Raw genomic sequence first — 26,202 nt, 5'->3', positions numbered from 1 at the left:
CGTAAATAATCTAAATGGAGGAGACCGATCTGATCGGAGCAACTGTGACAAATAATCCAACTGAAACCGGCAAGGACAATGACTATGTTTTAAAAATGCGCTTATCCAGCAAAGCCTGGTTTGGACACTTTACGGGCAGAAGAAACATTTCTATCAAAGAAAAAATTATACATGTTTGTATTTGTATACCTTTAATAGCTACTAACTTGAATTTGTATTCAAATTAATTAATCAATTAGGGTTAGGGTTATTGTAATGAAGAGACAAGGCTTTTAGTGACAATCATGTATTGAGTTACAATTATATGCAAAAAAAAGTCTAAATATGATATTTGGCCTCAAATCATCTGAGGCCTGGCGCCCCCACTGCGATCTTTGGCGCCCCTCCAAGGGGGGCGCGCCCCCCAGGTTGGGAACCACTGCTCTAAAGTACCGCAGTCTCTTCTCCTAAGTCCTTTTGAATTCTCCTATCCACTATCCGTGACGTTTCACTCAGAGGTCAAGGAATAGGAGATAGGGTTAGAACTTAGGAGCTGATTTTTAAACTATCCGACCGCAACATCCTGGAGAGTTTTCATGAAAATATCGGACTTATCTTATGGATTGCTGTGCATTATACTTGTGTTGTGTAATTTATACTTTATTCCAACTTTAAATATTTGAATACCTGAACACACTGTTGCTGTAAAATAATTTCCAAATTTGTTTATTTATTTATGTTATAGATAAAAAAACACATCTATGTATGTTCAAGTTATAAGGTGATACACAATATAAACTGTATACTGTTATTTTTTCAAAGACATGTTGCATTTCAAAAGCATATATTGCTATGTTTAGGACAAACAATTAAAGACTGCTTTAATTTAACAAATTCTACAATATAAAAGTGGCAGATTTGCTTTATTCAACAGAGCAGACCTAGGCTGCATACCAGCACAATTAGGAACATGCTCACATCTTACTATGTTGGTCTGACGAGCTGAAGCATTCATACATGATAAAAACGGTGTTGTCTCATTCTATATCATGTGAGAAAATGATATACATTTAGCATAAACAATTCGGCATACTATTCCTAGCCTGAGGAAGATATGAATAATCAACAGATCTGAATGGAATCTCTAACATGTTCATGTAGAATAAAGACAAAAGAGTGATTATACAAATTATATTTATTGAAATTTGAACCAGAAGATGAAGTCTCAAAGACTGTATTAAATAAAGGACATAAAACAAAAAGGTGGATAATAATAAAATCTATTAAATGCATATGTAAAGACATTTGGTCAAATTAAATGACACTGAGCAAGTGATAACAGCAACGCCCAGCGTGGATGAAGCTGGTGCAGGTCTTTCTTCATGCCCCCCCTCCGTGCTGTCCCCTCAGAGGAAGTGGGAAAACGGGATAAGACCTCTGGACACCACACTGTCTCAATGATCCACACTGTCAATATGAGAGGAAAATAAATGTTATAGGAAATGAAAAATATGAAGTTAACAAATAAAACACAGCTCAGGGGCATCATGGACGGTAGGTTTTCCTACAAAGTTAACTCAGCCTCCATTGATTTTCATATCAAATTAGCGTGTTAATACAATAAGCTATAATGGCTTATACTTGCATATCTGAACAGAATCATGAAAGCCTGTTGGCACACAAGTCCGTTTGAGTGTGTGCGCCGGTGTCTGAACGCTCACTCATTGCTAGCTATGTACTGTCCCTGCTGTTAGGCTACTTAGCCTGTTAAACCCCAAAGACCCCGCCGGTGGGGCTTTTTTTTCACGACACTGTGTCTCAGGGCTTCTTAATATTTAAAAAACTATGAATGTGTCATCATGCCCTCCTGGGAAGAAAACGGGAAGAAACTCAGCTAACTGATGATACGAACCATTTTTACCGAGACAAAACACAAGTCTAAATGAGCCCTGAGCGAAAACATGCTAACGTACTTAGCACAAAACTCTAGGAAAAAATCGATCGATATACTTATCGGATCTGCACAAACAAGCTTAGCTAACATGCTGAGATTCCACAGATTATAGAAATATAAGTATCATCACTGAGCGATCAGAACTCGCGACAGGGGAAGCAAATACAGACAACACACAACGTAGCACGGAGATATGCTCACCTTTAGCTGTTATTCTGATATTAACTGCTTATGGTAGCTACCAGAGTGTATCGCAGCTTCCGGTTTTGACTACGCGTCACTCTCACTCCTTATTTGGTAACGTGTGGAACTTCCCCTTGATTCTATTGGCTCTAGCGGTTAAAAAGAGATATCAATCATCAAAATCGACCAAGGGGGGCCAAATCAAATCCGCCCAAATGACCCCAGAAATGGGTTTTTTTGGTTAAATCTCTATATAAAGGTCAAATGTCACTTGTTTTGCATCAATCTTGATACAGGGTACTTATATGTTATAGTTTGGATTCCTAAAGCTTTTAGTCTACTATCCCATTATTCAAGGGTGGTTTTCACTATAAGTAATGTTTTATCATTGCTTTGAGAAAAAAGATTATTAATTTACCCCTTTTAGAAGTGAAGTTATGGTAATTTGTTCTGGGAATGTCATTTTCGAGCCTGAGACCTGGAAAACAGGCTCGGGGTTTAACTGGCTTAGCTTGCATTGTTATGGATCTAAAGGTAGAGAAAGCTAACTTTCATAGCACAGCTTTTCTTTACTTCTCACTTAACACAATAAAGAAACAGACCGTATAGTGCAGCACAAACAACACAAATGATCAATCACATATATTTTCACTTGTAGTATTATAATAATTGAAATGCTGGTTCTTCTGGGGGTGTTCTAGCCACGCTCAGCTACCGCACCGCAGCTGCACTGTACAATCAATGGAGGACTGGGCTGTCACTCAAAAACTGAGTAGCCAATGGGTGTGAAGATAAACTTCTGTTGTTGCAATGTTGAGGTAGAATGAAGGAGTCTGGAACCGTCGTTAGCCAAAGCACTGAGAGCAAAACCATTGTGACTTTATAATCCCATTCATCCCTCCTTTTCCTACATGTGATTTGCCATGTGCAACATGTGCCAAAACATGGAGGAATGAACGGGGACAGACCATCCGGCCGTCTGGGTGGAGCCACAAGCTGGACTCAGCGTCAAGTGTACAACCTCGTCTTAGCCATAAATCTTTCTCCCTAACATCAGCGCGGGCTTGCATGTCCGGGACATCATTAAAGGAAGGCAAACAAATGGTTTCTGCGGGTTGTGTCGAGGGGCATTGGAGCACCATAGAAGAGGAGGAAACTGCTGCTTGTTTAGCCGCGGTGTCGGCTAACGCATTTCCACGCGAAATAGGATCATTAGAATTTGTGTGAGCAGCACATTTAACTACTGCTAGCTGTGCAGGGAGCAGGATAGCGTCTAATAGCTCAGCTACTAACGCATGATGTTGAATAGGCTTACCAGCCGATGTTAAGAAACCGCGCATTTTCCACAAGACACCAAAATCATGGCACACACCAAATGCATACCTGGAGTCTGTGAAAATGGTTGCAACTCTACCTTGAGCCAAAATACACGCCCTGAGCAGAGCATACAACTCTGCAGCCTGAGCTGACGTGCCATTTGGCAAGGCCCAGCTTTCTAAAACTTCCCAGTCATTCACAACAGCGTAGCCTGCTAAGTGTACTGTGTCAGACGGCCTGCTCGCAGACCCGTCTGTGTATAGAATGATATCTGAATTAGGGATAGGAGTTTGCAACATATCAGCTCTGGGGGAGGAAGACATGTCAATCGTTGTGACGCAGTCATGTGTTATTTCAAAATCTGGAATTGGCATCAGCGTAGCTAGGTTTAGGGGGGGGGGACGTTTAAGAGTGATGTGTGGACTTGAAAGAATTACCGCTTCATAACCAGATCGCCTTGCTGCCGTCATATGCTGAGTAGCAGAGGTGTTCAGAATATGCAAAACTGCATGTGGGACATGTACTACACAGTCACTGGCCAGTACAATGGGAGAGGATTGTTTTACAACTAACGCAACTGCGGCCACAGCCCGCAGGCATGAAGGCATACCAAGCACCACAGGGGAGAGTCGAGATGAGTAGTATGCAACAGGCCGGAAATTAGAGCCATGCTTCTGCACCAAGATGCCCGTTGCAAAGCCCCCCTTCTCATGGACGTGCAGGTGAAACGGCTGATGGTAATCAGGTAGACCCAGGGCGGGAGCCGATGTGAGGGCTCGCTTTAAGTCCTGAAAGGCAGTGTGCATGTCCTCAGACCATTGAACAATGTTAGGAGCAGCCTGCAGAGTGGCAGCACGCAGGACAGAATCCATCGCAGCATACTCAAAAATCCAGTGTCTGCAATAATTTGCCATGCCCAAGAAGGAAAGCATGTCCTTCTTTGTGCGAGGTGGTGGTACTTTGTTCAACAGACAAATCCTTGCTGGCGAGAGGAGACGGTGTCCATCCCTCAGAATGTGACCCAAATACGTGACCTCAGTCTGGCAGTATTGCAACTTGGCCAGGGATGCTCTGTGTCCGCATTCAGAAAGTCTTTTCATGAGCAGAATGGAGTCGATGCGACAGGCGTCTTTATTGGGAGAAGCTAACAACAGGTCATCTGCGTACTGAAGCAAGGTACTACCTCCTGTCAGGACCAAAGTGTCCAGATCTCTCCTCACAGCTGCTGCATACACTGTCGGAGATTCAACAAACCCCTGTGGGAGGCGCGTGTATGTGATTTGTTTACCTTTAAAAGTAAATGCAAACAGATACTGGCTGTCTGGATGCAGAGGCACAGAGAAAAATGCTGAACATAAATCAATCACTGTGTAGTACTTAGAGTCCGGGGGCAGAGAAGCTAAAATCGAATTGGTGTCCGGCACAATTGAAGCTGTCGGAATGACAATAGCATTAATAGCTTGCAAATCTTGGACAAAGCGCCACTCATCAGGGCGATTGTGTTTAGGTATGGGTAGAATTGGAGTATTACAGGGACTAGTTGTGTAAATTAACACGCCCTGATCAAGCAAAGATTGGATTACTCCTTCAATCCCCAAAATGGCTCTATGGGGCAAATTGTACTGTCTGATAGCTGGCAATCTGGCGTTGGCTTTAAGTGTTACTCGATGTGGAGGCGCTGAGGCAACAAACCCAACATGGTTCTTGTGTTTTGCCCATAATGTAGCCGGGACTTCTGAAAAATCTGAGGGGGGGGCCATACTCTGTGGGGGGGTTTGGTTGTAAATGAAGGAAGGTGCTTTGGGGAAGAGCAATTGGCTCCGCGAGACGCAGCAGGAAATGCTCCCCTCCAAAGTTAATTACGTTAGGTGCGTGTGTGTGTGTGTGTGTGTGTGTGTGTGTGTGTGTGTGTGTGTGTTGTGTGTGTGTGTGTGTGTGTGTGTGTGTGTGTGTGTGTGTGTGTGTGTGTGTGTGTGTGTGTGTGTGTGTGGTGTGTGTGTGTGTGTGTGTGTGTGTGTGTGTGTGTGTGTGTGTGTGTGTGAGAGAGGGGAAAGTGAGGCTTCCAGCTGGGCCTGGCAGCGGGCTGCCATGGCCCCCACCTCCTTTGGGTTACTGCCTGGCGTAACAGCCACCGTTATGTAGGGGAGGGTTTCTTCGACATGGAGAACCTGCTGGGGTGTTGTGAGTCTGATGGGTAAAGCACATCCTTGTCGGGAAATGAACAAATATTGTTCACTTGTCAACCGATCTGATTTGTTGCAAAAACCTCTTACTGATTGCGCGTAGTCATCTGACGGATTAAAAGCTGCTGTGCAATGACAATTCAACACAGGTCGCATAAGAGACATTAAAGACGCACAAACCGGAGAAATGCTAGCAATCTTCTGAATCCCTGTTGTGGAGAAAACAGAAATCATGTTGAAATCTGGAAATGACCAACAATAAAGGTTGTCTCGCGATGATTGAATGAATTGGACTGCCTGATAGACCTTACTGTCAGGAATTGTCAAAAACAATCCGTCTGAAGTGCAATGTATTGTTGCCTGTAATTTACATAGTAAGTCCCTGCCCATTAAATTAATAGGACTTCCATCTGAAATAATGAAAGAGTGTTGCACGTTTGATCCATTAATTGAAACATTAGTGCTCTCTGAAATGGGTTCGGACATAGAAATTCCAGCAACACCGATGGTTGTGACAAATGTATTGGTTGCTTCACACACTTTCTCCTTAGTACGCACGGCAGACAAGGTGGCTCCGCTGTCAATCAAAATATCTACAGCCGTACCACTAAAATCAACGGGCATAATCGGATCTTCACGCGGGTTATTGGAAAGGCGAATTGTTGCTGCTTGAATGGGGAAATGCTGTGAATCTGATCCTATATCTTCCTGGCACCCCTATCTTCTATTAAATCCACTTTGTTGAGCGTTCTGCTCCTGCTGAGTTTGTCTGTCATACCGTGGAGGCTGCGTTAATGCCAGATGTCCGGACTGCTGGGGAAGGTTAGGGGGAAGTGCGGGCTGGGAAAAGGGGGGCTGGGTGAGGGGGGGGCTGTGTATGCTGCTGGACCCCCCACCGCTTACCACAAACATGACATGGCATCAACTTTTTGGGATTTTTGTTCTGCTGCTGTCTGCTCTTATTATGATAATCCTGTGATCTCCCCTGATTGCTGGGTGTGGTTTTGTCCCTGAGTTTGATAAGCCTGGGTGTTTTGAGGAAATTGTTGAAGCAGTTGTGAAATTCTGGGAGTAAGAAATATTTGGCTCCTATGCAACGCACGCATTGTGGCGATAGTCATTTTCCAAGATTTAATTTGCCAATCCGGAGTTGACATCATGTACGCCTGAGCTGTCTCTGGGATTAAATTATGTAACAAGGTCTGTATGGCAAACAAATCATTACCCTCTCTTTTAATTCCCGCATTATTGTCCCATACTGTCATGAAACGCTGGATAAATTCTGGGACATTTTCTGCTGGGTTTTGTACACAAGCCGTCACTTGGGAGAAATCTGTGTGAGTTTTAGCGCATGCTCTGATAGCCAATGCAGCGACGTTTTGTATCCACATGTCTCGCGTCTGTGTCGTGGGCCAGTCCCCTGCGGCCGTACACTCAGGAAATTTAAACTCGTCTCTGCACGTGGGCCAATCTGCTTTGTATGTTAAGATTATCAGCTGCTTAACATCATGAACCAAACAGTTATAAACTGAACAAACATTAGTCAACCATGACAGATACTCATCTGGACTTTTAGTGGGACTGGGAGCGTGGTTAGTGACATCAATGACCTCAGCGGGTGTCCAGGGTTTGCAAACTGGAACATCTCCTATCAGAATTTTCGGGGCGGTCACACTTTCTTCAGAATTATTATCCTGAGATGTTTGCATTGTCGTGTACATTTTAAGCTGGACATGTTTTGGAAAACTGCTGCCGTACGGCGAACCTGGGTAATCTTGTAAACGGAGTGGCGGAGTGCCAGGAGTGGGGGTCAATAACGGACTGCCATATGAAACATTCCCCTCCCCCGCTGCTGCACTCTGCTCGGCGTGTGCCGATTCTAATTCTCTATATTGTTCTGTCTGATATCTCAACCCATGTTCTGTCTGATATCTCAACCCATTTCTATTCAAGTCTGTGTTCTTAAACATTCCTCGTGTGCCGTTCACCACAGGGGGGAGGGGAATTCGCCCTCCCTCGTGCAGGTTTGAGCAGACACCCGAAAACGGATTGGTCTGATTTAAACCCGTTGAAATCTCCAGAATTCGGCAATTTGTTTCAATTACAAATCCTCACATTGCTTTTTGAAACAGAGGTTCCACCTTGCTGATGCTTTCCTTAAGGTCTCTCCGAATATTTGCAGTGTGTGATTGTCCAGTAATTTAATTCTAGAAACCACACACAGCGGAAATCGTTAAAAGTCGATATTCCGAGGTTATTTATTAGCCCCAAATATTCTTATTGTTTTATACATGAGCTGTGCTTGCTTTTGTTGGCACTTGCCCCAGCAGCAATCACAGGAAAAACCGGCCAGGATAAAATCCCCTTTTGACACCGATTCCTCAGGTTATGATTAACGGCCCGTCCACACAGCAGCTTTTGGCGATTTGTCCACCGCTTCCAGCGCGTCTCCGCCCATTGACTTTGAATGGGGATGACGTCACTTTCCCTCGCTTGTCGCCGAACTGCATTGTGGGGGGCGAGGCGAAGATTTCCAGGATTTCCAGGATGTTCAGGATTCCAAAGTTGAACATTGTTCAACTTTTGAGGCTGAGCTGGAAGCGACAGCCAATCAGATCCGTTTATGCAAATCTGACAGTTCAAGCGCTAGCCAATCAAACCGTGTGCAAGCTGGGAGAGCCAGACCCGCAGTTCATTTCTATATTCCACAAAAATGGAGGAGAACTTAGTTATTGCGGTAGCAAATCACCCGGTTCTTTATGACCAGTCCCTATTTACTTACCGGGATACAAACCGGAGGAACCAGGCATGGGGGGAGGTGGCAGAGGCTGTGGGGGAAACTGGTAGGTTTTCGCTCGTTTGGGGATTTTATATCCAGTTTACTTCGTTGTTAATTTACTTCGTTGCTAGCAAGCATAGACAGTATCATTAGCCAACATGGAATGTAGCATAAAATAGCACCATAAACATTAATCTCATAAATGTTCAAAATGTTAAAAAAATAAATGTTCATCATAGCCCTTCCTATTTGACAATAGTGTAGAAGAACCGGGTTTTTTTGCTTTGTATGTCGGGGGCGGGATATTCATGTGATATTCATGTGATTGGTTGTTGGTCGCGAAATCCCCAAGCTGTCAGACACGCCCAGCTCCAGGATTTTCAAGATTTGGTCAAAGCTGCTGTGTGGACACACCGTAAGCCTTCAGATGTAGAGTGGAGAGACCAAAACAAATTGCACTCGCGCAGTTTCACAGATAATTTTGATACCGTCAATCACAGAGTCTGGTAAGGCAGTTGTTCAAATAGATTTGAAAAAAAGCACTTACCAGTCTTCTGAAGAAATATCGGTATCCTGTTCGTAGACGCCAATTGTGAAGATAAACTTCTGTTGTTGCAATGTTGAGGTAGAATGAAGGAGTCTGGAACCGTCGTTAGCCAAAGCACTGAGAGTTTTATTGGAGAAAGTACAGACAATACGGCCGGGAGATCATCTTAGTTTCCCACCGTCCCGTGGTCCACCATGATTATCTCTGAACCAAAGCCACAAAACATCGCTGCTACACGAGGAGAGGCCGGCCCACAGAAAGCCCGCGTTTACCTAATCAATAGCCGATGGGAGACAATGAACTACTTGTCTCAAGGAAACGCAGACAAGCCTGAAACCTTCCCCCACAGGATATGGGAGAAGCGTTTGACCTGTGACCTCAATTTACAGAGGAGTCTTTGACTGATACCCTAAACACATGTTTGCAGTATCACAGAATCTAAGAAACTCTATAAACAGATCAGATTAAAATATTCTCTTACAATGGGGACGCACCCCTGAAAGTCCCGCCCACCTGGGATGTTTGTGTCAGAAACTTTATATATACAGTCTATGGTCAGAATTGAACACAAAAAATGAGGGAGCGCAAACGAGAGTGCTGCAGCGAGAGCAAAAGTCTGATCATTGAGAAAAAATCAAAGCAAACAAAATATGTGTTAAAACAAATAAAAAAGACTTCTAGTTTACATGATTACACAAATGATTTGTTTGCAACTTATAGTTCAATCAGGAGAGACGTGATGTATGGAATACATATTTATTATCGGTCACATTATATAAATGAAACATAATGATGACAGTTTATAACAAGTGAATGAAATGGTGTTTTGGCGATTAGGCCCAGGTTTTGTAGGATATCAATCGGGAAGGGAAGAACCGTTTCCGATTAACCCCCCTGGGTCTAGACACTGGTGGTGGTGATAAGTGGTTAGGTCCGGTTGGAAGGGAGAAGGTTAAGCTTGGCCCTGAGTTGAAAGCAGGAGGCGAAGGGGTGGAGGAGGGTTGCGCGTTGACACCTGGAAGACAGCTGATAGGAAAGGGGAGAGCATATATAGAGGGATTAACAGGTGCGATAATTAGGCTTGTAAATGGAGGGGAGTGATAGGTTAGCTGAGGAGTGGCGCTCCCTGTCATTTAGTGCAGGGAGCGAGTATTGCCATGACGTGCAATACGGAGTGATAGGTCTTCCTGTCTGAACTTGCGCTAAGCTTCATTTTTATTTTTTAAATTGAATTTATTTTTGCTTGACTTGCTTTTCTCTTACACTCTTAGTTTTGCTTTATTCTGAGAAAGTGTTGCTTTATCTTTATGAAATCAAACTAATCCCATAAAATATAAGCTTTAATCCAATACATGAAGTAACTGTAGGTAGTAATTAGGCCTCTTTTCATGTTTCTTTTATTATCTTTTCTTTTTAATGACTGTTTTTAAAGGCCTTTGTCTGAATGTCTTTCATTTTTGTAAAGCACCTTGAATTGCCTTGTGTTGAAAGGTGCTATATAAACGTGCCTTGCTTGCCTTGCCTCGCCTCGCCTTGCATTACTAGATTCAGATCACATACAACATGTAATCAACGATTTATGATATTATTACTGCATGGTAATTGTACTGCATTGATCCTCAGCAAAATCTACAATACCAATTGAATAAGATTATAAAACATATCATATAAAAATATCTATAAATCTAAACACATAAATAACACACTACAACTTTTGCACCAGCACACCTTCAGTGCAGGTTGCAAAATTACCCACTTAATATTACATTTATGTAGTGGTGTAAAGTAATTAAGTAAATGTACTCAAGTACTGTACTTAAGATCAATGTTGACATACTTGTACTTTTTGTATTTTGTATTTTGGTAATTTTGTACTTCTACTCCATCACAATTCAGAGGTAAATTGTGTACTTTTACTCCTCAACATTTATGTAATACCTTTAGTTACTTTACATATTTGGATGAATGATGTGAAATATAACCAAGTCTTAAATCAGACTTTAGTTACACCTGGAGTAAATTCACAAGCTACCCTGCAGTATACAAAGTCATTCAAACTAGCTGCACCTTTACCAGCTTTGATATCACTTGACACTTTAATGCATCACTAATTATAATCAAAACATATGATATATATTATTCTGAAATGGGCCAATCTGCAGAAAGACTACTTTTACTTTTGATACTTTAAGTATATTTTGATGCTAATACTTTTGTACTTTTAATTGAGTAACCTTTTGAATGCAGGCATTTTACTTGTAGTATTCCAACACTTTTGTACGACGGAGTAGCCTATAGGGCCACACTTACAGTAGAAATAAAAACAGAGAGATTTCGAGAATAAAGTCGTAATAATACGAGAATAAAGTCATAGTTACGAGAATAAAGTCGTAATATTATGAGAATAAAGTCGTAATGTTACGAGAATAAAGTCGTAGTTTCATAAGTGACTTGAGAAGGAGACATCAGCGTCCTGCAATATAATGAGGAATGTGGAGCATCTTGTGAAGCAGTACTTTAGTTTAGGTTTCTCAAATAACGAAATACTTAAAGGTGGGGTAGGTACGTTTCAGAAACCGGCTCGAGTGCACTAAAATGTGAAAGTACACAGCCGAAAAGAATCCGCCCCTTCAGACTTCCTTACAGAGCACCTCCTCCAACACACATGAACGCGCAATGCACGCCCAATTACAGCACGCCCAATTACGGCACGCCCAATGAGGGCACGAGATACATTTGTGCGTGCACGAGATGGAAGGCTGTGACGGCCCATCCACACAGCGGCGTGCGTTGACGCTTGCCGGCGGGCGTGTCTGACACTCGACCAGGGCTGGACTGGGACAGCAAATCAACAGGATGAGTCGACGGCATCTTTTCTTGGGCTTGTTTCTCCCACAGATTGACCCTCTGATATGACTCCCTGATAAACACTGCTATGTCATTGATTAGGTTGAAAAGTGTTCCACATTCGATGACAGTTTGGGTAGTTTCAGCCAGGACAAGATTAAGAACATGAGCATAGCACCACACATGGACATGAGGGTCATCAGTGCAGAAAATCCTTTGTACCGGCCTTGCATATTGGATGCTCCATCTGTTGCATTACCTATACACGTGCCCTTGTCCAGTTTCAGATGCTCTAAGACCTCTGAGAGCAAGTTCACAAAGTATTGTCCGGTGGATGCATGGCACTTCACTAAAGCCACAAGCCTCTCTTGCACAGTCTCATTGACATATTTTAAGATTACTGAACACTGATCCTGAGAAGTTATGTCTTGTGTTGTGTCCAGCTGAACAGAAAACATTCCGGCCTTCTGGACATCACTGGAGATACTTTCTTTGATTAGACTACCAACAGTTTCTATTATGGAGTTAACAGTAGTTTTGGAGAGTAGGGTGATGAGAGACCCTCTACCTTTTGTTCCACTGGATTGGTGCAATTTCTTGCTCTTCTCTACGCAATCATCCAGATGCTCTTTTAAGCAGACATCATACTTTCCTAATAAAAGGATGAGCTCCAAAAAGTTACCGTGGTCCACGGTGTTGTCAGCTAGCATATATGCTCCCTCATTCTCCACCTGCCTGCACTTTCACCACATCCACCACACGCTCCAAAACCTGACGTCTCTTTCAGACTTGTTCCCTATGAGCAGACATCTGACTGCCAGCAAACATGCTTTCAATGTCTGCTTTAGAGCACCGTAAGAAAAAAGCTTCAGCACAGGTTGAATGTGTAATGCTCTTTTCGTGCTCCTCTGTACACTGGTGTGCGTGCCTCCAATCTGACATTCCAGTTATAAATGTGCCAGTGTCAGTCCTCTTCCCAAATGCCAGACATACAAAACAAAACAACATATGACGTCCCTTGCAATATGTAAGCCACTTTCTGCTGGTGCCATCTTTACAGGTGAATACCTTCTGCACAACTGGATTTCTGGTATGTTGTTGTGGGTGCTGTTCTAAAAACATCTGTAACATAGATGGCTCGGGGCGGGCAAAGTAATCTATGTCCTCCTGCTCTTTGCTCTCCTCACTCTCGCTGACACTCTCCTCCTCTGGGGATTCTACCTGGCTCAACACAATGATACAGAATGAATGGATTCCCTGATAGAGGTCCATACAAATAGGCATTGACATAACAATACCACACAGTTAATGGTCAAAACTACATGTGTGCCTCAATTTTTTTTTTTTTTATATATATTATTCATTCTATATATTGTCAATCAAAACTACCACAAAAAGCTGACTATACAAACATTTTTCAGGTCCCAAAAGACCACTGTTGCCCTTATAACCAAATAAGTAAATAAACTAAACAAAACAAGCTGCCAGCTGAGAGTAATTGTTCATGAATGTTGGTTAACTTTCAATGAGACAACGTATCAGAGTCCCATTAAGCTATATTTTAACTTGCCAGGGAAAACCTAAAAAAGACAGCTTACTAGCTTGTAGGCTAACGAATGTTTCTCTTATAATATTTGTCTTATTAGTGCTTCATCAAAGGGATATTAATGGGTTCCAGAACTACAGAGTATCATAACCTTAATAATAATCTTTTCCTAATTTTCTTAGCTTCTGCTTACCGCGAGTTCTCCTCGCTCTCCCCACTCGCGCTGATCTCTTTCCCTCATCTTCCTCACCACCAATATCGGCCACGGGTTAGAAGAAGATGGACCTGCACCTGTACTAAACATGTCGGTTATTTTGACACAAGCGGCAGCATCAGCACGAAGGGCCTGCTTTTTTCTTGCCCGCAATTTTTCTGCTCCCCCTTTTCGCTTGGCCTTCGCCTTCGCCATTTCTAACTCGAACTTTTTTTTTTCTCGAAAAAAAAGGCAGTTTGGCTTCAACGGCCGGCTCACCTCCTGGGGGCGTGATTTAATGATGCACACCGAGCGGCCAAAGGGGGAGGTGATTAAAGATTTGATTGGGCCGGCCCAGTGTCAATTATTAAAAACATTTAAACAGAGGGCCAATCTACCCGTCTTATGGGCCGGGACTTCAGAAAAAAAAAAAATGACGTGTCGGCCCAAAAGGCACGTCGGCCCACCGGGAAAATGCCCGGTATGCCAGATGGCCAGTCCAGCCCTGCACTCGACCAACAACCAATCACATGAATCTCCCGCCCCTGACACACAAGCAGCGGTTTGATTGGCTAGAGCTTGTACTGGCATATGATTCGATTTGCTGACGCTTCTGCCGAGGCGTCAAAAGTTGAACATTGCTCAACTTTTGAAGCGAGCAACGCCAGCAACGCTCCGCGTCGCTTCCCAAAATGCAGTTCGGCTAAAAGTGACGTCACCCCATTCAAACTGAATTGGCAGAAGCGTTGGAAGCTTCAACGCACGCCGCTGTGTGGACGGGCCGTCACAGACGGGCCGTGACAGACAGGGCGGCAAATCCCCTTTCCATTTAGCCGGGCCGGCTAAACGGATTGGTCGTGCTTTTTACAGTATTACGGCTTCCACAGATGACATTTTTTTATGAATTTTTTGTCAAAGGACAATATTTATATATTCATTGATATCGGGATGTTAAGAGCATTCCATGGAATATAACAAAAAGTGTATCTCGAGCCGGTTTCTCAAACTTACCTACCCCACCTTTAATCTTTTGGCACATCAGCATCAGATTATCATAAGTATTAGAACTTTTAAAAGGTTGTGCAAGATACTATGTCTATTATTTCGAAGAAAGAACCAAACGGACTTGGAGGAGATTGTCTCCTTTCTGCCGGAGAAAATGGCTGGTTCTGGCCGACTACAAGGCTATCGTTGGTTACATCTACGAGCTGTTCAAAGGGGATTTGTTGTTTCACAAGAAACGATGAGACTTGTAATCAAGGCTTTGGATCCAGAAGGAGTCGAACGATAGCCTTGTAGTGGAATCGGAATGAGCTCCCCATTCTTTCACACACAGTGACGTCACGAGCTACCCACAATGCAACACGCGCCATATATATATATATAAATACGCCATTTTCATGGAGGTGCAAATATCCTGGAAGTGCAAATATAAACAGCTAGCTAACGTAGCAAGGCAGAGCGCACTAGTTTTTTTTTCTGAATTAACGACCGAAGAAATCGCTGCATGTCTTCGGATTACATCACTGGACTTGAGGGATGTGCTCTAGGTCGTTACCAGCGTAAACTAGAGCTGTGTGGGTTGTCGGATTGCCCTTACAGACTGCGTCGATTTTGGCTGCATCGACGTCTAATTTCTGGAAACACCAGGTGAACTTGTCACAATAATATTATCATGCCATTGCATATATGTGGTATTTTAGAGTTGACTAGATATTGATTAAGGCAATAGACTATGATATTCAGTACAGGAAGCTTAGCAACACCTAGACGGTGTACGGCTAAACCCTTGGCCTGCTTGCACCTCGCGTAAAACGGCGGATACCGGAAGTACGGTGTCGCCCTCGGCCCAATACCCGTATGTGTGTGTGAAAGAATCGAAATCAGGACAGCAGAAAGCGTACACATCTTCCGGCGCAGACTGAAAACTCATCTCTTTCGACTGCACTTCGAGCGATAGAATTACTAACAAATAATTGCTAACAAAGCACTTATACTAATAAAGGACTGGCTTATCTAAAGCAGTTGAGTAGCACTTGAAATGTTTTAGCTCTATGAAACCTGATAATATGATTCTGTTTTCTTCAAGTTTGTATCTTGTTGGTCGAATGCACTTATTGTAAGTCGCTTTGGATAAAAGCGTCAGCTAAATGCAATGTAATGTAATGTAGTCGGCCAGAACCAGCCATTTCCTCCTGCAGAAAGGAGACAATCTCCTTCAAGTCCGCTTCTCAAGTCACAAATGAAACTACGACTTTAATCTCGTAATTATTACTTTATTCTCGTAACGATTACTTTATTCTCGTAATATTACGACATTATTCTCGTAACTATGACTTTATTCTCGTAATATTACGACTTTATTCTCGTAACTATGACTTTATTCTCGTATTATTACGACTTTATTCTCGAAATCTCTCTGTTTTTTTCTTATAAGTGTGGCCCTAATACTCCGTCGTACTTTTGTACTTCTACTTTTACTCAAGTACAATATCTGAGTAGGCCTACTTGTTCCACCTCTGCATTTATGTAAGCGAAGAAAATATACGAGCTGCTTGCATAGTTTAGTCCTGGCCATCTGTATATTTAAAGGTCCTGGCCCACTGTACATACCTTCTGCATTCTTACCCCTCGCCGCCTGGTGGCAGCAAGAAAGCAAACATGTATCAGAGGTGCTCCCTTATGAGGCGTTTACTACCTTCAACTGTCCGCGTTTTCTTTATCTGCCCTGTTGCAGTTTTACATATAAAAAAATGGCACGATTTCTCCTCAGAGCAGACCTCCGGAGGTGCGTCGCCTCTCAGATACGAATGGCATCTGATCAGGTACTGTCACACTGCGGTGGACTGGTGACAGATGTTGACTTTCTGTTAGCATTAGCTTGCTCATATCAGCAGGAGTAGTTGTTTTCGGACTAAGTTAGCAAGGCTAGCTACTTGCTTAGTTATATTTAGGGATCAACTATATTGTGCGGGTCGTCAAGACTCAAGTCAAGACTGCAGCATGTTGCTTATGGCTACAATTTAATGTTGCTAATCTTGAACTCTGAAATATATAAATCCTGTTTAACTGGCAGGGCTTGAATCTAAGGAAGAACATTTTACTAAATTAATGTTACTATTTAATTAGATGCTACTTAACACTTGTGTTTTTCATTATGATATTGCCAGTGAGTAAATAATCTTAGTACTTTTGACACAGTCATAGCATACATTTAGGTTTTTCCAAAAATACACACGTCTGCATAGACAGCAAGTAGGTTAAGGAGCAAGGAGTTACAGGTGTGTCACCTTTCGCGGTAAGAGTATAGAAACATACATTAAATATGCGTTGCCATGTCTTGCAAAAAAAGAATGAACTGCCTGTGCCTTTGCTGAGATTGTTAAAGGGTTATGTAATATGTTTTATCAATCATTGTGTTGTTCTTGATTTATGGCTATTATCTTTCCCTTACAGATAAAGACATTGATTGTATTGTAGTTCAGTTCACACAATGAGCAATAGGAGGAAGACCTTAATTGAGTTATTTGTTAGATATAAGTTATTCAAATATTTTAAGCAACCTCATTTGATTTACAAACAAGAGGATCCTTTAAATGTGTATTTTTGATATCTAACAAATACAATTCTGTTGACCACCAGCTTGGAGAGTTGGGCAAGGGAGCGGGCAAAGGTGGAGGTGGAGGAGGCTCTGTGAGGGAGGCAGGGGGTGCATTTGGAAAGAGACAAGCACAAGAGGAGCATTACTTCAGGTGAGAAAGACGCCGGTATATTTGTTATCACATTGTAATATGCTCATGCCTGTGGCCATGGTTTCACACATGATTTTAACCCAGCCACTTCTAACCTGCAGGCAAAAGGAGAAGGCGCAGATGGAGGCACTGAGGAAGCATCATTCAGAGGAGATTGAGCACCACAAAACGGAGATTGAGCGCCTACAAAGGGAGATTGACCGCCACAAGGGCAAAATTAGAAAGCTGAACCATGACGACTAAAGCCAGTTATCATCATCTGATTCCAAAGTCAATCAATATCTTCTATTGATTGGTTTGCTGCTGGCCAAGGCAGGTCCACTTTGAACTGCCTTAATTAATACCAATAAAGCACTTAATTTTTGTATTTCATTAAAGCTTTTGCAAATGTGTGTGGCTTTTTGTATGTCCTTTGTTTATTTCCAAAATGTCAGCTGTTTGTATGCTTTGGGTCAACTGTGTTTATTCGAAAATAAGGTTGAACCTGTTTTAGGTCTGCACAAAACAGATGAAGAATATCATTGGGCTGAAGTTGTGTCAGTCAAAGTTCATCCTCTGTGGTTTGGTAGTTGATGATGAAGCACTTGTTTTTAAGTCCTCTTGTTGCCCGATTACGTGCTGAATATCTTTGCTACTTCAATTGGATGTAACTATCCTCTAATTTTGTGTGTGGAATTAAATCTTCTTCCCTAATTTGTGTCAAGTATTATTTCATACTTTTCACAAGATACAGGAATGATACTAACGGATATAATACATCTGTGACATTACAGTTGGCGAGGACTATGCATGCATGTATAATAAGAAGGGACTATGCTGCAAATCGCCATGTAAAGTAGTCAAAACGAACACCTGCCCCACTGCGCGTTTCCCCACCAAATCTCGCGAGCGTTGCTGAGCGGTGGCGTTGTTCGGGCGAGCCGACGACGAGACCGTAGCTGTCTGGAAATTTGTCTCGTGGGTTGGACTCAAACGTATTCTTCATAATTGTCATTTTTTTACGTGCGACAAGTTAATCGTTCCGCATTTTAACACACGCCATTGTTAGCGTCCTGAATCAGACTGGTGAGTTATGCTAACTATGTGTTGGCACCTTGTACAAAGCATGTGTCTGAAAACTGTCTTTCTGCACGCCGAGGCCTTCACATAAACTCGTTAGCTAGCCCGCTAAACATTAGCACTGTTGGCTCAAGATTATAATTTAACATATATTATGCTCTGAAAACTGCCCATTTTATGTGACCGTAAATATATAGCGTTCGCCCAGTGTATGACTGCATGTAAATATGAAAATAAAATGTGTCAACCTCTGTAGCTAGCAGGCTGCATGTGAAGGGGGCGGGACGGTGTCTTCCTAAGTAACCATGTTATGTTACCGTGCAATATCTTCTCCTTTTCACATGTATTTCATTTGTCTAACAGTGTTTATAATGCATGTAATTCATAGTTTGCTGATTTTACGGTTTTTAGAAATTGCTTGTATTTCATCAATAAAGTAACGTTTATGGTTAAAAGTCAGATCACAACATCTATCCGTTTGAAAACAAGTTGCTTAATAACAGTTTCTTATTTATGAAATGTCTCAACTGTGAGACTAATAAAGGGTTATCTTATCCGTCTACAGGACAATGGCTGCCGCTGAGGTAAACGGTAGCTCTGCCCTGGTTAAGGAGGAAGAAGAGCCCATGGATGTGACAACAACACACACAGATAACTACCAGACGCTCATTGATGCTGGGCTGCCCCAGAAAGTTGCTGAAAGTTTGGATAACATTTTCCTGACAGGTGGATGAGAGTTTTTTGTCTCTAAGAACTTTGACATGTCATATTAAGAAGCTGGGCTGGAGTATAGCAGATATCTACTGTAGCTTGTACTAACTGAACATGCTTTTTAAATGTAGGCTTGGTCGCGTATGTTGACCTCGATGAAAGGGCCATTGATGCCCTGCGTGAGTTCAATGAGGAGGGGGCACTGACTGTGCTGCAGCAGTTCAAAGAGAGCGACCTGTCCCACGTACAGGTAAATACTTGAATGGATTACTGCCTTTCTGTCTTGGTGAGGAGTTTCATGTTATTGTAGACAAAATAATAACTTTTTTTCTTTTTGTTATATAGAATAAAAGTGCTTTCCTTTGTGGAGTCATGAAGACTTACAGACAGAGAGAAAAACAAGGAAGTAAAGTACAGGAATCCACAAAGGGCCCAGATGAGGCGAAAATCAAGGTAAACAAACTACTGAAGCAGAGCTTTGTTGCATAAATGGATTAGAATGAATGTCATTCAAACATTCCTGCACAGTCATGCTGCTCAATTAATGTTGTTGTTTGTTGTTGTTTTTCAGACTCTGTTAGAGCGGACGGGATACACCCTGGATGTCACCACAGGGCAGAGAAAGTACGGAGGTCCCCCACCTGAGGATGTGTTCAAAGGAATACAACCAGGGATTGGAACAGAGGTAGATTAGAGACGTCTATAAAGCAGCCTCTCATTATTCAATGTCTCATATTTATGGGGGAAACTGTATTAGATCTGTGTTACAGCACCATTACATGATACTTGTTACACCATTTATAATTCTGCAAAACATGATATGTATTTATGAACAAATCCTAACACTTGTCCACCTGTTTCTCCTTTATTTTTCAGGTGTTTGTTGGGAAAATCCCAAGGGATTTGTATGAAGATGAGCTGGTGCCTCTCTTTGAGTCGGCCGGTTCCATCTGGGACCTTAGGCTAATGATGGACCCTCTCTCTGGTCAGAACAGGGGTTACGCCTTCATCACGTACTGCAATAAGGATGATGCACAAAAGGCTGTAAAGCTTGTAAGTAGCATGGTATAGCCTTTTGAAGAAATGCATCAAATTATATAACAACTGAGTTAGTTTTAAAGGAATGCTGGAGACAGTTTGAAATAGTCGTATTTGATATATGGAGTATTATTTAAAAGGATACAAGCTTAAAATGGCCTAATTCTTAAAGTTGGTGTTCATTTATAATGAGTTTCACATGATTTCATTTTCAGTGTGATAACCATGAAATCCGCCCTGGCAAGTACTTGGGAGTCTGTATATCTGTTGCAAACAATCGCCTGTTTGTCGGATCAATTCCAAAGAACAAGACAAGGGAAAGTATATTGGAAGACTTTGGCAAAGTTACAGGTCAGTCCCAAAGCAAGGAGGGAGATTTTTGTCAGTAACTTCTTTTAAAATAAATTAATTTAGGATTATAGACAGGACAACTGTTTTGGAAGTTAGAGATGTTATTGTCTATCTCACAGAGGGTCTCCAAGAGGTCATATTGTACCACCAGCCAGATGACAAGAAGAAGAACCGCGGCTTCTGTTTCCTGGAGTACGAAGATCACAAGTCTGCAGCGCAGGCTCGCCGCCGCCTGATGAGCGGCAAAGTGAAGGTGTGGGGGAACCCGGTCACTGTGGAGTGGGCCGACCCTGTTGCTGAGCCAGACGCCGAGGTCATGGCCAAGGTTGGTTCCATATATTTTCTCTTTAAAACACAAACATGCATTTTCTACAGGGCAACAAACTGTCTCTTTGTTTTTGATTTCATAGGTCAAGGTGCTCTTTGTAAGAAAGCTGGCCACATCAGTGACTGAAGAGCTTCTTGAAAAGACCTTCTCTCAGTTTGGAAAGCTGGAGCGAGTGAAGAAATTGAAAGATTATGCTTTTGTCCATTTTGAGGAGAGGGATGCTGCTGTAAAGGTGTGTTTTTCATTCAAGTTGTGTTGCATGTCTGATTATCGCCATGTATGTTACAGTAATTTATCGTTTTGTTTGGTTAGGCAATGGATGAGATGAACGGGAAGGAGCTAGGAGGAGAGGAAATTGAGATCGTCCTGGCAAAGCCGCCAGATAAAAAGAGGAAAGAGCGACAAGCAGCTCGCCAGACCACTAGGATTTCTGGGTGAGTAACAGAGACATATGGGACTCCAGTGTTTTCCCTGAAAGCTCAGTATGTGAGTTAATACACATTTTATTGTTGAGGTAGTTTCTCTCTCTTCGCTGAACTCTGTTTTTCCCAGAGGGTTGGGCTTTGCAAACACACTCTGTATTGAGCAGAGACATAATTCAAACACTTGGCAGTACGCCGACTTGTTGTTCTTTCTAGCAATATTAGCTGCTGTGTTTCAGCAAAATTCGAAAAAAACTAAAAGCCAAACTGCGATGCTCTGTTCTGTCGGAGAGTGACTTAAACTAAGTAAGAGTAAAAGAGATATGAACAAAGTTAAGTTTAGCTGCTTAACTTTGTTAGCTGCTTGGCTAATTTACAGTTTAAAATGCTTTAGGCATAAGTGTATTATCTCATAAGGAATCATTAAATTAACTTGTCCTCCCCTCTGCAGGTATGATGACTATTACTACTACCCCCCTCCACGCATGCCGCCACCAGGCCGAGGCAGGGGTCGCGGTGGCCGGGGGGGCTATTCCTATCCCCCTGATTACTATGGGTATGACGACTACTATGATGACTACTATGGCTACGACTATCATGACTACCGTGGTGGCTATGAAGACCCTTACTACGGCTATGAAGATGTCTACAGCATGAGGGGCCGTGGTACTCGTCCTAGCAGGGGGGGGCCTCCTCCACCTAGAGCTCGTGGGGCACCCCCGGCGCGAGGCCGTGGGGGCTACGCCCAAAGGGGACCCCCCCTCGGTGGTCCTAGGGGTGGCCGCGGGGGGCGGGGAGCCCCTTTCCAGCCGCAGAGAGGCCGCGGGCCACGCGGGGCCAGAGGAAACCGCGGGGGGAACGTCGGCGGGAAGAGGAAGGCGGATGTGTTCAACCAGCCTGACTCCAAGCGCCGCCAGACCAACAACCAGCAGAACTGGGGGTCCCAGCCCATCGCCCAGCAGCCCCTGCAGCAGGGGGCCGACTATTCCGGTAACTATGGTTACAGTAATGACACCATGGAGTTTTCACAGGATTCTTATGGGCAGCAGTGGAAGTAGATGCACCCAAAGGTATTTGGCAAAGTGACAACAAAAAAAGAGAAAAACAACAATAAAAAGGAAAAAAAATTACAGGAGATTGGCCACAATTTTTTGATTGACTTTTTATTCTTCACCCCTCATGAAAAAAAAAAATCTGTACATATGTCAGAAAAAAATGGACAGACCCCAGAATTGGCTCGAAGTGATTGGCTGGAAAGCCTTTTGGCTGAAGAAGTGAACGTAACCGTTGTGGTGAATCATTTCTTACTCTTACATTGGGACATTTTTAAAAATACACGAAACACTTTTATTGTTACATTTTGTTCCTGATTAATTTAAAGCCAACAATGAACATTTACAAAGTGGACATTGATTCCCAAAAGTCTGAGAGGACATTAAATAATGATATTGCCTTGTAGGAAGTTTTTGTCCATGCCCCTTCCCCCCTTGTACTCCCTTTATTTGTGGTTTCTCATAGTTGCTTAGGGACTTGCTTGTAAATAAATGCATATGGTTAGAGCTTCATACTTCATTTTTTGCAATGGTGGAGAAAAGAATCCACAGGAAGGAAGAAATCAAAGTTTTGTAATGTTCAAAGTGTATGCCTAGCATTTCTAGCGGTAGACAAATTGTGTTTTTTTTTTTAAACTGATACCATAACTTCCTATGTTTTCTTTGAACTTGCCCAATAGAATTTGGTTTGGCTTACCTTAAGAGCCATAGCAGTTTGTTCTGATGTTCTTTGTATTTATAACTTTTACGTTTGTTCCGTTTCAATAAAACTCAGCTGAGCATCAGTCAATTGTCAGATACTCAAATTCAGTGTTGTCAGTATTTGATTTGATTTTACCTCAATTCTCTCATTTGGATGAAGATCTTCTTTCCAAGTCAAATTTCTTGCCTCAAAGGAATAATACAAATACTGAAAAGAGGATGATAACAGGATTTTAACCCTTTTTAATTTTCAGTGCATGTTACGTCGGACTACAGTCATTTCCTGCACTCAATTTTATTTACAGAATATCACAGAAATACCAACAACTGCAAATGTGACTTATTGCTTTTACTCAAGATTGTACCTGTCACAGTTTGTTTGCACAGGTAAACAGTGTATGCCTCACTAAATCCACTTATCTGCCATTCATGAAGAACAGGAAAACACTGAGTGCTTCATATAGGTACATTTATCTTTGTGAAAATGGTGGGTGCCAAATGAGCTTAACAATCGTTAAATTAGAACTGTCCTTTTTCTTTCCATTCGACCTCTTCGGCGCCATCCAAATACATATTTTTGGGATACGGCTAAGGAACCAATTTCATGTGCAGAACATTAGCAGAGATTTAACAATGTTGTGCATGTTATTATGGGATGAAGTTTAGTCGCGCTCCAATTTTTTTTTTGTCTTGGCAGGTGAACATTTATTGAAGCGTATACCTTGTATACCTGTGCAAACAAACTTTACTGACGGGCAATCTTGAATAATGGTGGAATGTCACTTGCTCTGGTATGATCCTGATACTGACACCTTTTACAACAGCTGGAACGTCATATTTAACTCTGAATGGATTTGTACGTGTATGCTGAGTTTTCTCGATTTCGTTTTTAATCATCTGAACCATCTCTGCTCCCTTTTTTGAAGACACCAAGGATCTGACCATCCAAAGGTTTACAATTCTAAAACGTGCCTTCTGCCATAACAAGTGACCACCTAATTTGTTTACCATAGAAAGTGTTTTTAGCATCTGCCTTGTGGTTCCATGGTATCATTGTATTTTGTTTCATGTGTCTGTCCTCTTATTCCAACCTGCCTAGGTGGTGAAGCATTGAGAGCCGCAGCGCTAGAATGAGGAACTCCCCTGAACGGTACTCGAGGGTGAGCTAGCCTTGCACAGAGTACTGTCTCCTCTCCTAGCTAATGTAATCACTGGAGAAACACTAGCCGTAATTATGCTTTATTCTTTTAATTGTTTTCTTACTAATATACTGCACTATGAATCAAGCTTCTGTTAATTCAGTAGGAGAGTCAATTGTTATTTTCCAGGCTATGACGAACCTAAGTCATAAAAGTTGACTGAAGAATCATTGGGAATATTACAATTAAATTTTATCAGTATGTTTCTGGGGCTTAAACCCATGAGGAATATGTATTTCCTTCAGACATAGTGAATATTATCCCCCTTAGGCAAAATGAAAAGTCCTGCACAAGCCGGAAGATCTGGAAAGTGCTGTGAACCCTTAAACCCTGCAAACACCTGTTGCTTGTCTTGGCTCCCTGCACCAAAATCTTCTCAGCTGTCTACACACACACACACACACACACACACACACACACACTCTGAAAGGGAGGGTGGTGGTGAACGTTTCCCTTCCCACACCGCTAGAGGCAGCAGTTTAACACCAGCACGAATAATGATCCATTGTTCCTTTTATCCGACGCTGCATTTGTTGGGCATTTCCTGAGCTGGAAATGCTTTGAGTAAAATGTAGATAACACTTTAGAAGCTGTTGTTTAAATGTATTTAACTAGCAGGGGCGATCCGAATGAAATACTGATTAAATTGGCTGATGTTGGAACAATGGCCGTGCCTCTAAACAGATGTCTGTACATCATAACTCCACAAGATGGCAGTAGATAGGCCACAGTATTTATATTGCACAGGTAAGGATGAAAAAGGGAGCACATGGTAACATCAGGAAGCTCATTGTTTCACACGTTTTGTTTTGCATTAAAGTGCCATCAAATGCTGGAGTTTCCTTTACAGTTTCTCACATCAGAACTGTGTCTCTATATGTTGCCTCTTGTCACCAGGCAGTAAAGGAGCTGCCCCATCCTGAATGGGTTCACACAAATGGAAGGGATGGATTGGTAAGATTGTTCATTATCTGTACTAATGCTCAGAAAGTTGCACTATATTTCTGCCTCTTTGAAATGACTAGTATTTTGGAGCATAATGTTTGATTTCGTTGTCTATTAAGTTGAAATGTATTATTGCAAAGTTATTTGTATTTTTACCTCCAAACACACAGAAACAGATATACACAGCCACACATGGCAGCACCTAACAACATACAAATATTGACAGTACACAAGAAAGTAATGTATGCATTCAATGAATTATCCTTGCAAACTGTTCAAGGCTGCAAAAGGAACAATTGTTCACCTTTTTATGATCTTACTTCCCAGAGCAAATATATTCTGTAACTTTTTTTTTAAAGATACTTCATGTTACATATCTGGCATATACTTTTTTTCAGATGTTTTAGCTATTATTGCATCATTTTGAAGATAATGGAGTATGTCTCCTGTGTTTTGATGGTGGTGATGGTCATGTTGATGCTTAGGAATGGATTAACCATGGTTGGTTAACATGTCCTTTTCTGTGTGGTCCTTTTCTAGCTCCGAGTCAGGAGACTGCTCGCTGTGAGCCAGATGGTTTCACAGCGCTCAGGATGAACTGCAGGCTGGACCGGGGCCAGAACTCGTTGGAACATGAGCTGAATGCCCTTTTTCCAGGTCAGCTGCCGACACAGGTGAGAAATAATTGTGGATTAATGGGTCAACTCTTGTATTGGATTAAGTTTTGGCTTGGAGTCTTTATATTGCTCAAATCAACTTCTTGGTGTCCTCAGGTTAATGACAAGTCTTTATTGGATCAAAGACTAGTGCATATAAACCTATTTATATATATATGTATATAGTACATATATATGTATGTAGTACAGCAGTCTTGAGTAATGTCATAGATCTCACGGATCCTTGGAAGTCTTTACATTTGTGAGGTAAGACTTGGAACGTTTTAGTAAATAGACATTGGTTATTAAAAATGCTTGAATTGATATATGTGCAAAATAAAGACTTTTATCAACTCTGTAAATATGTCTCTGTCTTTGTCGCTATACTTACACATATTACTGTGCGGTGTCAAACCTCTTTTTAATTGTGTCCGTGAGCCTGCTACTTCTCATTCTAGC

At 42.1% G+C, this 26,202-nt stretch overlaps 2 protein-coding genes across 7 annotated transcripts; both read left to right on the top strand.

The window, feature by feature from the left end:
• Positions 1-16,207: 16,207 nt before the first annotated feature.
• LOC117542600 (ATPase inhibitor A, mitochondrial-like) lies at positions 16,208-17,973 on the top strand. The gene is made up of 3 exons (XM_034210365.1): positions 16,208-16,353; positions 17,171-17,280; positions 17,382-17,973. Exons 1-3 carry the CDS (start codon positions 16,282-16,284, stop codon positions 17,521-17,523), a joined length of 324 nt encoding a protein of 107 aa, XP_034066256.1. The 5' UTR covers positions 16,208-16,281; the 3' UTR covers positions 17,524-17,973.
• A 166-nt stretch (positions 17,974-18,139) lies between these two features.
• LOC117542599 (heterogeneous nuclear ribonucleoprotein R) lies at positions 18,140-26,105 on the top strand. 6 transcript variants are annotated; one of them, XR_004568460.1, is made up of 15 exons: positions 18,140-18,345; positions 18,905-19,065; positions 19,182-19,300; positions 19,396-19,503; positions 19,622-19,735; positions 19,927-20,103; positions 20,304-20,439; positions 20,559-20,764; positions 20,850-20,999; positions 21,080-21,201; positions 21,641-22,179; positions 24,043-24,103; positions 25,040-25,096; positions 25,628-25,761; positions 25,861-26,105. XR_004568460.1 is itself a non-coding variant. In XM_034210364.1 (13 exons), the coding sequence occupies exons 2-12, from the start codon at positions 18,909-18,911 to the stop codon at positions 24,075-24,077; spliced, it is 1,863 nt and encodes a 620-aa protein (XP_034066255.1). In that variant the 5' UTR covers positions 18,140-18,345; positions 18,905-18,908; the 3' UTR covers positions 24,078-24,103; positions 25,040-26,105. The 6 variants fall into 6 exon arrangements, 3 of the variants coding, with proteins under 3 accessions (XP_034066255.1, XP_034066254.1, XP_034066253.1); XR_004568458.1 differs by having other exon boundaries at positions 25,628-26,105; XR_004568459.1 differs by having other exon boundaries at positions 24,043-25,761.
• The last annotated feature ends 97 nt before the right edge of the window (positions 26,106-26,202 follow it).

The sequence above is a fragment of the Gymnodraco acuticeps genome, unplaced genomic scaffold (assembly GCF_902827175.1).
Source record: "Gymnodraco acuticeps unplaced genomic scaffold, fGymAcu1.1, whole genome shotgun sequence".
Taxonomy (NCBI): Eukaryota; Metazoa; Chordata; class Actinopteri; order Perciformes; family Bathydraconidae; genus Gymnodraco; species Gymnodraco acuticeps.
This window is presented reverse-complemented; position numbering and strand designations above follow the sequence as displayed.

Coding starts and splice junctions, on each gene's coding strand:
- LOC117542600 (XM_034210365.1), top strand. CDS start 16,282: ATGGCACGATTTCTCCTCAGAGCAGACCTCCGGAGGTGCGTCGCCTCT. Junction 16,354..17,170: donor TACGAATGGCATCTGATCAG/GTACTGTCACAC, acceptor GTTGACCACCAG/CTTGGAGAGTTGGGCAAGGG. Junction 17,281..17,381: donor CAAGAGGAGCATTACTTCAG/GTGAGAAAGACG, acceptor TCTAACCTGCAG/GCAAAAGGAGAAGGCGCAGA.
- LOC117542599 (XM_034210362.1), top strand. CDS start 18,909: ATGGCTGCCGCTGAGGTAAACGGTAGCTCTGCCCTGGTTAAGGAGGAA. Junction 19,301..19,395: donor GCGACCTGTCCCACGTACAG/GTAAATACTTGA, acceptor TTTGTTATATAG/AATAAAAGTGCTTTCCTTTG. Junction 19,736..19,926: donor AACCAGGGATTGGAACAGAG/GTAGATTAGAGA, acceptor TTTATTTTTCAG/GTGTTTGTTGGGAAAATCCC.